Here is a 13,185-nt window from a genome sequence, read left to right as displayed (position 1 = left end):
TTATGCCCACATTGTTCTGAGCTACATCACAGTTTGTTTGTGCTAACTTTAAGTAGTTATGCCTAGCCTAGGTAGTAATAACCTATTTTTATCCGTGTTAAATTTAGTTATTTGACGACGAGTACATCATGGAAAAAGCATTGCAGTCTCCTCAACAAGATTGACCTATCTAAAATTACACTAGTTCTATGGTGTGTTGCTGCCTTCAGAGATAATAGTCAATTTGTTAAACTCAATTTAGCAACATTGTATTTAAAAATATGTGATATGGTGTAGAACAAACTGTGAAGTACAAATGGTGACAAGTGTATATGGTGTTAACAAGATCTAGAAACACCCTTCTCCGCATGCGCTCACTATAATCATTTGGCTATGTTTCTAGCTGGGAGGCAACTAGATGCTCCTCAAGAGGCTCTTTATGTACTTGACATTGTGCTATGTAATTGCCTACGTCCAAGCAATCTTTGAATCAATGGTATTTTGTTTGGAGTTATTTTCATGTGGCAAAGTGATATCCATTGTATTTTGCATTTTTTTCCAAAATATACCAGAATGCATAGTTTATGTTCCATGCATGTACTTATTTTCATAATTAGGACACGTTCACTACATAATATTCTGCATATCTTGTGTTGTATAACTTAGAAATATAAGTTGTGCGGTGTAACATATCTACATAAGTTTTAGGGACTAAGTTTTGTGCATAAGTTGTTGTGAATAACTTATGTCTTGCCAAGTTATGCCATGAGTTACTTTCATAAGTTATGGTCATAACTTGTCTCACAATTACGAAATTCTCTATATACCAAAATCCATACTTATAGTTCCATTTGTACTTTTCATATACCAGTTCATAAATAGGACAAAGTTCACTACATAGCAAAATAATAGACTTATAGTCTGAAAGGTAGTTTTTGCATATCCTGACATGGTGTTGCTGAATTACAGTATTAGACAACCTATTTATAGTTGCATTTTTCTTCTCGTCATTTTATGAATTCTCCAAGTACTAGCTATAGTGTTTTATTATATACTTATTCTATACAACTGAAATAAATTTGGATTCCTCCGATATGAGATCTTTGATTTTGATTTTCGTCGAATAATTCTTTATTTTTAATGTTATGTGAATTTCTAGTTTCAAATTATATATTTTTTCTCTTGTAGGTTTTCATGCCTATTTGTGATGGTAATCACATATATAGTTTTTTGTGCTATATTAAATAACACAGTTATTTATCTATTTTTTTTGTTTTCATGTCATCATGTGTTTGCTACCTAACTTAGTTCATTAACTTATTCTATAGAGTTATGTATCTAATTTGTTTTAATGTTTATGCTACCTAACTTTTTTGATTAATTTACTGTATAGAGCTATGTATCTAACTTGTGTTTTCATATGTATACTATCTAACTTATTTGATTAACTTATTGTTCAGAGTTATGTATTTAACGTGTGTTTTCATGTGAATGTTACGTAGTTATCTTACGTTTCCTATTAATTTATGTTTTTTCTTGTCGTCAACTTTATTTTTTATTTGTTATTTTAAACATTAAAATATTTTGCAGATCTTCCAATTGAAGACACAGATACGCTCAATGTCATAGTTACAGAGATGCTGAGACTATCATAGTTGCAGAAGTTATGAAAATTATTATTTATATGGTTTTGCAAGTTTACATCATATTATGGAATTTGTTCTATAATATAGCTTGTAAAAGTTACTTTTATTTTTCTTCCCCACCCTTTTTTAAACCATTTTTCATGTTTCCGAATGATTAGTTTCTGAAAAGAAAAAAATGCTAATGAAACCTAAAAGTGAATTTAAATTACGCACGGGTCTCGATACACAGAAAAGAAAAAGTAATGTTGTATAACTTTTCATGCTTAACTTATTCTTTGGAGTTATGCTATGTAACTCAGCTAGTGTTATAGCCTGTTCGGCTGGGATTATTCCCTCATAAATGATCGTAAATTTTCAGCCGGAACATTTCTCACATCAAACCAGTCAACCCCAGGCAAATAAACGGGCTCTATGCCTGTGCGCTTTTCAAAAAATAAAATAAAATATTGGCGCGCGTGAGAGCGGGAAAGGGAAAACTTCTGCGCGTCGGAGCGCGCGACAGGAGAAAGAGGCGCGCGCGAGCGTCTGCCGAAAAGAGAGAGAATGGAACACCATCAGACTTTTAAAAAAGGTGTCAGGCGGAATGAATGGTTTCCTGTTTAGGCAACTCCGTTTGTCGGATAATCGATCGCTGGGATCAGGTTGAATGAACGTTCGCCGGTTAGTGTCGTCGAACGAAGATATCCGGCCTGTTCGCTGGCTGGTTTTTGGGCTGGTTTAGGCTTACTAGTGTCGGTTTATTGTGAGAGAAAAACACTGTTGACTGACTAGTTTGGGCTGGCTGAAACCAACAAACAAACAGGCTATCGTTTCAAACTAGATAAGCCGTTGGATTTGGAAGGTTGTTTCCCGGGCTACACTGCGGCTATTGGAAAGCGAGTCAAAGTGCTGATCGAGAATATAAATCTTGGTAAACCAATCAGTGACTGTGACTTCAAGTGAACAAAATTCCCACCAGTATGCAAATAGTACAAACTTAGCCACTGGAGAAAACTTCTTGGGTTCGAATGGCCAAACATCTGCACCACAAAGCTACATGCAAGAAAAGAATAAATTTTTCGGCTTACCCCATATTCAACTTGTTCGGCTTCTTTTTTTTTACCGAAACAGTGTTTTTCTCTCATAACAATTCAGCCAGAACAGTGTTTTCAGCCAGTTTCAGCTAAAATTCTGCCAGCCGAACAGGGCCTAGAAGAGATCAAACCGCTGCGCATCTATCCAAACCCAGTCTTTTTAGAATCTCAAATTCCATTATGTTGTAGTTGTAGCATACAATTCATCTTAATCTTAATATTCCAATTCCAATCACCACACGACTACACAAGCAACACACTCTAGCTGCTAGTGGATTGCTTAGCTTTTATATCAATGGACAATGAGGATGACCGAGATTGTTACTAGCCCCATCACTCGTTGCCCCTCTTGTAACCTAAACCTTCATTTCACTTCTTCCACACAATGACACAAACACACAGGGACACTCACTACAGAACGTTCACGACGGGGTGCCGTCTCACAGGAGCTTGTAGCCGGTGACCCAGACGTCGGCCGGCGGCGCGGCCTGGACGTACACGAACGAGGCGCTCTTGCCGGCGGGCAGCGACGACAGCCAGCTCGGGAATACGTAGGCGTACCGCGCCTTGTAGACGCCCCACACCTGGCCGTAGAGCTTGGAGATGCCGATGTGCAGCTCGTGGACGGTCTTGAGCGACCTGTTGGTCACCGTCACCGCGTACCGGTGGTACGTCTTGCCCCGCTCCGTCCACGACGCCGTCGCGTTCTGCTCGATCTCAATGGGCGACGCGTGTTCAGAAGCTGCAGCGACATGCACAGTCATCATCAGTCAAGAGGATCTCGAGAACGGCGAAGCAAGCGGATGACATGTATGTTCATGCAGTTACTGCATCAAGATTCAAGAAGTAGAAAACGTCGAGTGATTACCCGGAGAAGGAGATGGCAGTGAGGTCCGATTAGCGCCATTAATGGCTGTGGAGGAAGAAGCTTCTGCAGGCAAAGAAACAGATCGATACAGCCCAGTTTAGTTTCTGTCTGAAAATAACCAAGCGCATCAGATCAGAGTGCATGAGTAGTAGACTAGTACTTACCTTCGACGGCGACAGAGTCGTGACCAAACCGGCCGCCGCCATGACCGGCGGCCAATCGAGCGAGCACGCCCATGAGCGGCGCGTTGTTGTAGGTGGTGGCCTCCGTCTGCTCGTAGTTGTCCCTCTCATCGGCGAAGTTGTCGTACTCGTCGGGCCCGCCGACTGTGGCGCCGTCGAGCAGGTTGGGGTTGGCGCCCCGGCGGTGGTACCAGCTGCTGTACCCGGCCTGGCAGCTGACGAACGATGGGTTGGCCTTGACGGACACGATGGAGGCGCCGCGGTGGTGCACCTGCCGCGGGTACGTGGCGCCGTACCCGACCATGTAGCTCGTCGCCCTCGGGTTGCTGCCCAGGATGTAGTCCACCTGGGACCTGGCGAACGCGAGGAGCTCCGACGGCTGCGCGGACCCGCTGTTGTCCGGGCACTGCGCGGCCTGCCCCGCCGCGGCGAGGTGGTCGGCGTATGCGGCGAGGAGGAACGCGGCGCTGGTCACGAACTGCACGTTGTTCCAGCTCTGGTGGTAGACCATGCCGCCGGGCGTCCGGCGCACGCTGTTGGCGCCGCCCCTGCCGAGGCAGGAGCATGCGAACAGGTCCGCCTTCTGCTTGTACCGCCGCAGCACGTCGGCGTGCGCTCCGCCGTTGCCACGGCGCAGGAGGAACATGGCGGCCAGGACCTGCACGCCGGGGTACTTGACGTCCCAGCCGAACTGGTTGATGGACCAGCCAGTGCCGCCCAGCGCGTCGGCGTTGGTGGCCAGGTAGTCCAGGTACCGCGACTCGCCGGTCGCCTCGTGCAGCCACGCCGCCGCCCACAGCAGCTCGTCCCCGTACCCGCTCGACGACGCGTAGTACTTGCGCGCCACCGTGATGCTGCTGTCGTACCGCCCCCGGTACTTGTCCGCGAAATCGAACAGCTACAAACATTTCCATCGTGTTCGTCAACAATCTCGGAGAAGATGCACGCAATCGTACAATGCATGTCGATCCAGGTCTCCGCCATACGTACCTGCTTGGAGTGCTGGAGGAGAGTGTTGGCGTAGCCGGGGTTGGAGCTGCGAAACACGAGCGAGGCCGCCGCCATTGCCGCGGCGGTCTCGCCGGCGAGTTCGGACCCGGGGTTCTGGGGGTCAAGGCGGTAGGCCTGACGACTCGTCGTCATGTCCTCCGGCCGCATCCAGCAGTCGTGGTCCGAGTCACCATCGCCGACCTGCATGCGTGCGACAGAATCGATCGAACCCTTCAGTAATCATGCATATGTACAGCCTTGACCCTTGACAACCAGGTAGTTTTAAAAAGTTTAAACCCAACGACGACTAGTGCAATGTGCATGGATGCATGCAGGGTGCAGGTGATGGAATCATGGAATGGAATTAAACGGGAGGGTTGACAAAGCAAGCAGAGGGTGACGTGGCAGCCCGGCGGCGCGGCGGGGTGTAGCGGAACCAACCGACCGACCGAGAAGAGAACGGACCTCTCCGTACAGCACGTTGGGCTCCGGGTGCGCCTTGACCAGGTAGTCCGTGCCCCACTTGATGGCCTCGACGGCGTGCCCGAGCTCGCCGGCCGCCGCCATCTGGTTGCCGTACTCGAGAACGCTCCACGACATCATGGTGACCGTGAACGCCACCGGCAGGCCGAACTTGACGTTGTCGCCGGCGTCGTAGTAGCCGCCCACCAGATCCACCTGGACCCAAACAAAAAAGAAAAACGGCAGGTGTAATCCATCGCAAATGCTGGTTTTAGTATCCATGTATGTAGTCGAGATACATATAGAAAATGCTGATTTGTTTCCAAATTAAATGCCAAAAAAAATGCGGGACGTGCATGCGCACGCAAATATGGTAAGTATCCACTATCCAAGAACAAGGAGAGCAGGTCGGGGTCTGGGATCCATGAGGCGTACCCCGTTGGCCTTGCCGTCAAGCAGGCCGGAGTCGGCGCGCCAGGAGACCCTCTGGCTGCCGGGGAGCCGCCCGGACCGCTGCGCCTCGAAGTAGAGGATGCTCTTGCTCAGCGCCTGGCGGTAGTCGTGCCCGGCAGCCGACGCCACTTGCGTCGCGGCGGCGAGCGACAGGACGATGCCAACAAGAACGACGGACCATGGAGTAGTCCACCGCGCCGCGCGCTACCCCTCCTCGTCCTCCTCCCCTGGCCATGGCCGAGGGCACCCCAGAAGCTAGCCGAGAAAGGAAGGAAGGAAGGAAGGGACGGCGCAATGGGCAGCGGTGATCTCTTTGGGTGGAGGCAATAAAGGCCGCCGCGGCCGTATTTATAGCAGCGCTGGGCGGAGGGGAAGAAGCCGAGAGGCCGACGGTGAAGCGAGGAAAGGAAACTTTTGTTGCATCACAAAGGCAAGGCTGACCGTTCTGCTGTGCTCCTGGACTCCTGGTTTCAGGGAACTTTGCACCAGCCCCGGGCTACTGATCCGCTTGTCATTTGCTCGCTGTGATCCTTCCAAAATCTTTGGCAGACGGTTGGTTGTGCGAAACAAGACAACGGCTACTGTGCTGAACTCCTGCGATGATTCAGAAGTCCAGCACTCTTTCTCAGGGGCGGATCGGCTCAGGGCCCCAACCAGTACCGGAGCAGTAGAACCCCTAGAGGCCCATGAATTTTTAGATAAAATTCTATATGTAGGTGAGGTTGAGACTTAGTATCGAATAGCAGAGGTATGTGTTGTTCAGTCTCCCCTAAAATTTTTCCTGGATCCGCCGCTGCTCTTTCTTAGGCGAAACTTGCAAGTGAAAGCCACGCCTGACCGCCATTTATGGCCGTTGTTTATTTTTTATTATTTCTATGCCCCATGTAGCTAGCTATTTGCAAATTGTGATTGCAGACGCCCTTAGGATTGAAAAAAATAAGATTGGGGTAGTAAATTAACAAATTTATACAGGAGGTTGAATTAACAAAATATGAATGGTTCTTGAACATGAAGGCTACTATGTATTTGAATGCATAATTCTACCTAATTAGCCAATTTTTGCCAGATGTGATCAATCAAATCAGATTGAAGTTGTCTGTGAACTTCACGATCACGTATTTCAGCATCCCTCTGTAGTACCTCCTCCATCACCGGATCATGTCCATGAGTGATTGTAGACTGCTGAACAGTAGACGTGGTTGCTTCCTCGTTCAAGTCAAAGGAATCGTCCTCTACATCCTTCTCATCCTCGATTATCATGTTGTGAAGTATTATACAAGCTAACATGATATTCTCAAGATCCCCTTGTTCATATAGACGTGCCGGACGAACGCAAGATGCAAAAACGAGATTGTAAAATCCCAAATGCACATTCAACATCTTTTCTTGCCCCCTCTTGATGTTCTGAAAACAGCTTGTGCTAAGCTGATTGGGGAGCACGTATGGACTTAACAAAAATAGTCCCACTCTGGGTATATACCATCTGCAAGATAATAAGCTTTGGTATATTGCCTTCCATTCACAAAGTATTGCGCCTGGGGAGCTTCTCCTCTTAACTGATCGACGAACAAAGTAGATTGATTTAGCACATTGATGTCATTGTTGGATCCTGCCACTCCAAAGAAAGCATGCCATATCCATCGGTCATGTGGAGCAACGGCCTCTAGAATGATTGTTGGTACACCATGATCACCACGAGTATATTGTCCCTTCCATGCGTAGGGACATTTTTCCCAATGCCAATGCATACAGTCAATGCTCCCTATCATGCTAGGAAAACCACGACGCTCACCGATCTCCAACAATCGTTCTACATCTTGTACTGTGGGTCGTCTCAAGTATACTTCACCGTATACATCAATAACACCCCTAACAAACATTTTCAAGCACTCCACACCAGTACTTTCTCCCATCTTCAGATATTCATCATGCTGGTCTGCAGAGCCGCCATGGAACTCAGTTAATGGTTTCTTAACACGATCCCAACGTATTTTCAGTTGGTTTCGGTTCCTCTTATGGCTATTTTCTGTGGCCTTGTTGTATTCTTCAGTAACATCTGCCCAAAATACTTCTCTGCCTTCTTGCTATTGCCGTCGATTGGGTCCTTTGAATTGCGCAACCAAGCACTGGCCTACAATTACAGAGCGCGCGCGGGGGAGCGAGGGTGGCGGCGATGGGAGGGAAGGGGAAGGCGCACCTGGATCCATGGAAACGATGGGCGACCTCCACAACGCGCACGGGGCTGGTTTCCACGGCATCGGTCGAAGCGTAGACTCGGCGTCGCGTCGTTTCTTGTTTCTCCCCCTCTCTTTCCACGTCAGCCAAATTCAATAAATAAAGTCGTAATAAATGAACATAGACGAAGTCTGAACGAAGTGATGGGCATGTGCTTCCTCTGAGCTTCTTTGGCTCTTTGCCCACTCCCGTCAGGGAAACAAGTCCATTTACGAGAAAATGACGAAACTTTCCTGCTGGAACGGCAGTTGCAGAGGGGATCAGATCATCAGAAGCCAGAGGCCGTTTCTCTGAGCTCTGGAAGACCGAAACGGAAGGAAGAAAACGATGACAGGCCTGGTCTTCTTGGTCCACACTTCGCTGCATAAATCCTGTGTCTTCACTCACTGTTTGACGCCCGGCCTGGCTCCAAGCACTAGTAACAACTATTCCTGGTGGTCCGGGGATATTGGAGCGTTGAATATGTATGTTGACTAGATCAGGGCAGAGCTAGATCCTCAGTTTATCATATTTCGAGAACGTATATATAAACCTTCGTATATCTATTCAAGAAACAGAGAAAACCCGCATCTGCATGTCAAGTGGAGAAGTTGGCTACAGCCTACAGAGTGGTCTTGTTTGCAGACATCTGAATCTAAAGTCTGAATTTCCAACTCGCTTGGTTCCGTGAACACTTTTTTTAATACATTTTCGTATACAAGGAAATAAAAAAAATCTGTTCCGTGAACAGGTGGATCAAATCAAAGTATCAAACCAAGGCCCTTGCCCTTGGCGTGGGTTTCGCTTGCCCTGCATTTGGAAACCACGATTCAGTCCCTCCCTGTCTCCAAGTTCTGTTCGTTTATGCTGAAATTTAGCTTTATGCTAATATTTATGTTGAAATATTGTGAGAGAAAAATACCGTTTTATAAGTGGAAAGTAGTTTTCAAGGAACGTTCGGTAGTCTCGTAGAAGTAGAAGCAGCGGTAACATGTCAACATAATCGTCGTCACCTCCATTTATTCCGCGAGGCTGCCTTTCGATTTCATGAATGCGTGGATGGATCGGTTAATTCATTGTCAGGATCCTGAATCGCGCCGGCGCTGCGGACCTGCAGCGATTCCTGGCACGCAGCAGAGGAGATGGAAACATGCAGAGGAAATCTTGTGGATTCACGGTCACGGGGGGAGACGTATTTACGGCGCGCGAGCGCGAGGCGTGCAGGTGCAGCCCGGCGGACAAGGCCCCGGTAGCGCGCGTGAGGGGCCAGTACGCCACGCCAGGTGAGGTGAAAACAGCCTCGCGCTGCAAGTGCCAAGTGCCACTGCCATCCCTTGCGTTGCGTTGCGTGCTCGCCTAGTCGCCTGCCTGCTCCGTAGTACTAGTAAGTAGTAACACGTAGGAGTATTCCTTCCGCCCTGCAGATTTCTTCGAAAACACGTCGTCGTCCTGATGACCTCCGGCTCTGGATACATATCTGATGCACGTGACTTGGCGAGAGCAGGCTGCCCGTGGCTGAGCTGAGCTAACCCAGGAATTGGCGTGACGAGATGCAGATGCTGAATTGCTGATACATGGGTTGACACTGAGACGGTCTTCAACGAGGAAACCCAAACCTAAATTGGATAATAAGTGATCAAAATTAACCTTCAACGGAGTACCTATACGAAAGATCTATTTTAGGGTTGTCATGCTGTCTCCAACAGGAGACCCATTACGGAACCCAAACCCGAAATGAGTCTCTAACATCATACATATAGCCTTCAACAGAGTACCTATATGTAAGACTCATTTTATGTGTCGGGAGAGGCATAAACTAAATCTGAGTATCTTCTCTCCTGAAGACCCATTTACAGAAAGGGTTGTCTTTTAGGTCTTGTTGTTGGAGAAGACCAAAAATAGTTATTAAACCCTTTGTCTGTAGCGCTATCCAAATGACGAATAATCTTGTATTTGTATTTTGGGTTGTGGTTGTTGGAGACAGTCTGAGAGGCACAATTCAAATATGGGCATCCTCTTTCCTGAAAATTCATTTGCAGAAATGATTCTTTTTAGATCCTGTTGTTGGAGAATATGTCGATTGAACCCTTTGCTGTAGCGTTACCCAAATAACGAATATGTCTTGTATTTTGGTTGTTGTGGTTGGAGATAGCCTCGGCCTATATTATAGAAATAATGACAAATGTCGGAGAGGAAGGAAGTGCACGTGACCTCTCCCCCGGCTACGTTGCACCGCAAGTGCCCGGCCGGTTCACATTTCAGTTTTCACAGTTTGCTTGTTGGTTTCAGTCAAGTTTATTCAATCAACTAATAATATTTTTCTCTCGCAATAAACCAACATCAGTCAGCCCAAAGCGGCCTAAGGGCAGTCCTAATGAAAGAAACTAGTAGTTTCTATAACATAGGATATCGCACCCAAAAAAATACTGCTTTCCAATCTATGGTTTCTATGAGTAATAACTATTTTCTCTTTCTCTCTCACAACTCTATCTTTTCCTTTAATGGGAGTGCGACACAAGCTTCTTAGAAACTGGTGGTTTGTCCCCAATGGCGATTTCATGGTTTTTTGGTGCATTGGGTAGTAGACCTGATTTTTTCATGAAGAAACCAGGTCTATAATTTTTGCTCTCTTTCTTCATTAATTACGTTGCATGTCAGCATTTTACCTACGTGGCAAATCATTTAATGAGGATAAAAACCATCATCAATGCACCGGGCAGTCCCAATGAAAGAAACTAGTAGTTTCTATAACATAGGATATCGCACCAAAAAAAAATGCTGCTTTTCAACCCATGGTTTCTATGAGTAATAACTATTTTCTCTTTCTCTCTCCCAACTCTATCTTTTCCTCCAATGGGAGTGCGACACGAGCTCCCTAGAAACTGGTGGTTTCTCCCCAATGGCGATTTCATGGTTTCTTGGTGCATTGGGTCAAGAGTAGACCTGGTTTCTTCATGAAGAAACCAGGTCTATGATTTTTGCTCTCTTTCTTTATTAATTACGTTGCATGTCAATATTTTACCTACGTGACAAGTCATTTAATAAGGATAAAAACTATCATCAATGCACCATTGGACTGCCCTAAGCGAACACGCCCACGGTCCCGTGTGTCCGGTACGCGCGTGGTGTCTAGAAAATTTCGACTCCCGATGTAGCGGCCGGAAGCAGGCAGGCCTGGTTTTCTGGTGCGGCTGCATGCCGCTTGGACAAGTGGAGAATTGCTGAGGCATGCAGCTCCTGCTCCTCGCACCTCGCAGAGCAGCTGAATGAACGGGTGCTCTGCAAGCGGTTCTTCTGCCGCACGTATCCTCTCCTCCCTTTGACTCTCCCACGAGTCCCATCAGTCGATGTAGAAGTAGCAGTGACCACTGAAATATATTGCTGCCATTTCTCTCTCATTTGCAGCCGCTAGTGTCAGATCTGGGACCTGGAGCTGCCGATGCACCATGCCCACGGCTCTAGCTGCCAGTACTGTGCTGTGACCAGAGCAGCCGTTGACGCTGGGCTCGCCGGCTCGGACAGGCAAACCAAACCCCCCTGATTTGGGCCGTTGGGCGCAAGCTGCAGCCCGCCCAACGTTCCAAAAACCAAACAACCGCATCAGGCCGCCGCCGCGTCCGGACTCCAGATCGCCCCGGAGCCCCGTGGTGGTCGCCCATGATTTCTGCTGCGGGCTGCGGCGCGCCCCCGATTCACGCGCCTACTCTACCGGCAGCCGGCGCGATGTAAACGGACCGGACGCACGAATCTGTCCTGTCCCGCCGCCGGTGCCGTCGTCTCGTCTGATCGGCTCAAGTAACCAACCAGAAACGCCACGGGCGGCCTTGCTCCTCCAACGCTCTGGAGCGAAATGCCACACGTGTCACGACTGACAGGTGGACCCGCAATGCAAATACTTCCTGTGATTGTGACGTGGTCGTCTGCGACGGTTCGTGACGTGCTGGGAAGCTTACTTGACAGTTACGGCTGCTGGCTATATAAGCCGTCGGGTGTTAGGAGAGAAAGGGAACAGAAATGACTTAGCTGTTAGACTATAGAAATAGCTTACATTCCTCAGCGGTCACCCGCTTCTGTAAACAACATTGTTCAGTTTGCAATAAAGCTCGTCAGTTCGTCCCAACTTCTCCTCCCAATCATCCAGGTCATTACAATTGGTATCCAGAGCCTATCGATTTGAGGGAATTTTTTTTTTCCTCAGTCGATCCATTCCGCTCTGGCGCCGAAGCGGAAACCCACCAAAATCCAGATCGAGATGGCGGCTTCGATTGAGGACCTCAAGGCGGCCATGGATTCCATGGCGCAGCAGCTCGTCGGGGTCCAGGATATGGCGAAGCAGTTTGCGGGATTCCAGCAGGTCATGGCGACTACGCTCGACAAGCTCAACGACTTGGAAGCGTGGCGGATGATTGCGGAGACGAACATGGGGTCCATGATTCAGCAGTCCAAGGATACCTCAACTCGGGTGCAGCAGTTGGAGGCGCGTCCCCACCCATCACCCCCACCGCCTCCGCCTCCACCACCGCCCATGTCGGCGCAGCTTCCTCAACCCCCGCCGATTCTGATGCCGCGGCCACCTCCACTCCAGCAGTTGCCGATGTCTCAGGTGCCCAACCCGCTCATGGCACCGCCGCTGCATCACGCAGCAGGGTGGTTCGACCTGAACGCGGCCCCGACATCGGCTTCGACATCCCAATCGCCCAATGGGCACGGCCAGCGACACGAGCACCGGGTTGTTGGCGGTGGGGCCCCGAGCGCCTTGCCGCCACACCCGGTCACGGGTATGCCTACTGATCTAATCTCTCACGCTTTTCAATCGCCTGAATTCGAGCATTCGCAGCCGAATCGATCTCCTCCTGTGCCCAAATTCGATTTCCCAAAATTCGATGGGGACAACCCACAACTTTGGCGTGATCATTGTGTGCTCTTTTTCGAGGTGTATGGAGTTCATCCGGCGATGAGGACGAGATTTGCAGTTCTCAATTTCACGGGTACGGCTGCGACATGGCTGTAGACGATGGAACGACATGGTCGGATCACAGATTGGGATCATCTCTGTGAACTAGTGTTCGCTAAATATGACAAGGATCAGTATCAGCGTCAGTTAAAGGCATTGGAAACCCTGAGGCAAACCGGATCAGTTGCAGAATATCAGGCTCAGTTTGAGAAGCTAGCACATGGTATTCTGTTATATAACCCATCTTATGATCATGTGTATTTTGTCACAAGATTTCTCTCAGGCCTCAAGGAGGAGATCAGAGCTCCAATTTCATTGCACAGACCACGTGATGTGGATATGGCCAGTGCCTTGGCACTACTGC

The 13,185-nt window shown here is 48.4% G+C and overlaps 1 protein-coding gene across 1 annotated transcript; it reads right to left on the bottom strand.

Annotated features, from left to right (window-relative positions):
• Positions 1-2,932: 2,932 nt before the first annotated feature.
• Positions 2,933-5,888, bottom strand: LOC136451369 (endoglucanase 2-like). Its single transcript, XM_066452077.1, is given in 7 exon segments — positions 2,933-3,440; positions 3,567-3,629; positions 3,731-4,646; positions 4,739-4,939; positions 5,204-5,416; positions 5,636-5,830; positions 5,832-5,888. Coding segments are annotated over 7 exon segments (1,947 nt in total). The 3' UTR covers positions 2,933-3,138.
• Positions 5,889-13,185: the final 7,297 nt, after the last annotated feature.

This window comes from Miscanthus floridulus, chromosome 5, assembly GCF_019320115.1.
Source record: "Miscanthus floridulus cultivar M001 chromosome 5, ASM1932011v1, whole genome shotgun sequence".
Lineage (NCBI taxonomy): Eukaryota > Viridiplantae > Streptophyta > Magnoliopsida > Poales > Poaceae > Miscanthus > Miscanthus floridulus.
Note: the sequence above shows the minus strand (reverse complement) of the source record. Positions and strands in the feature narration are given on the sequence as shown.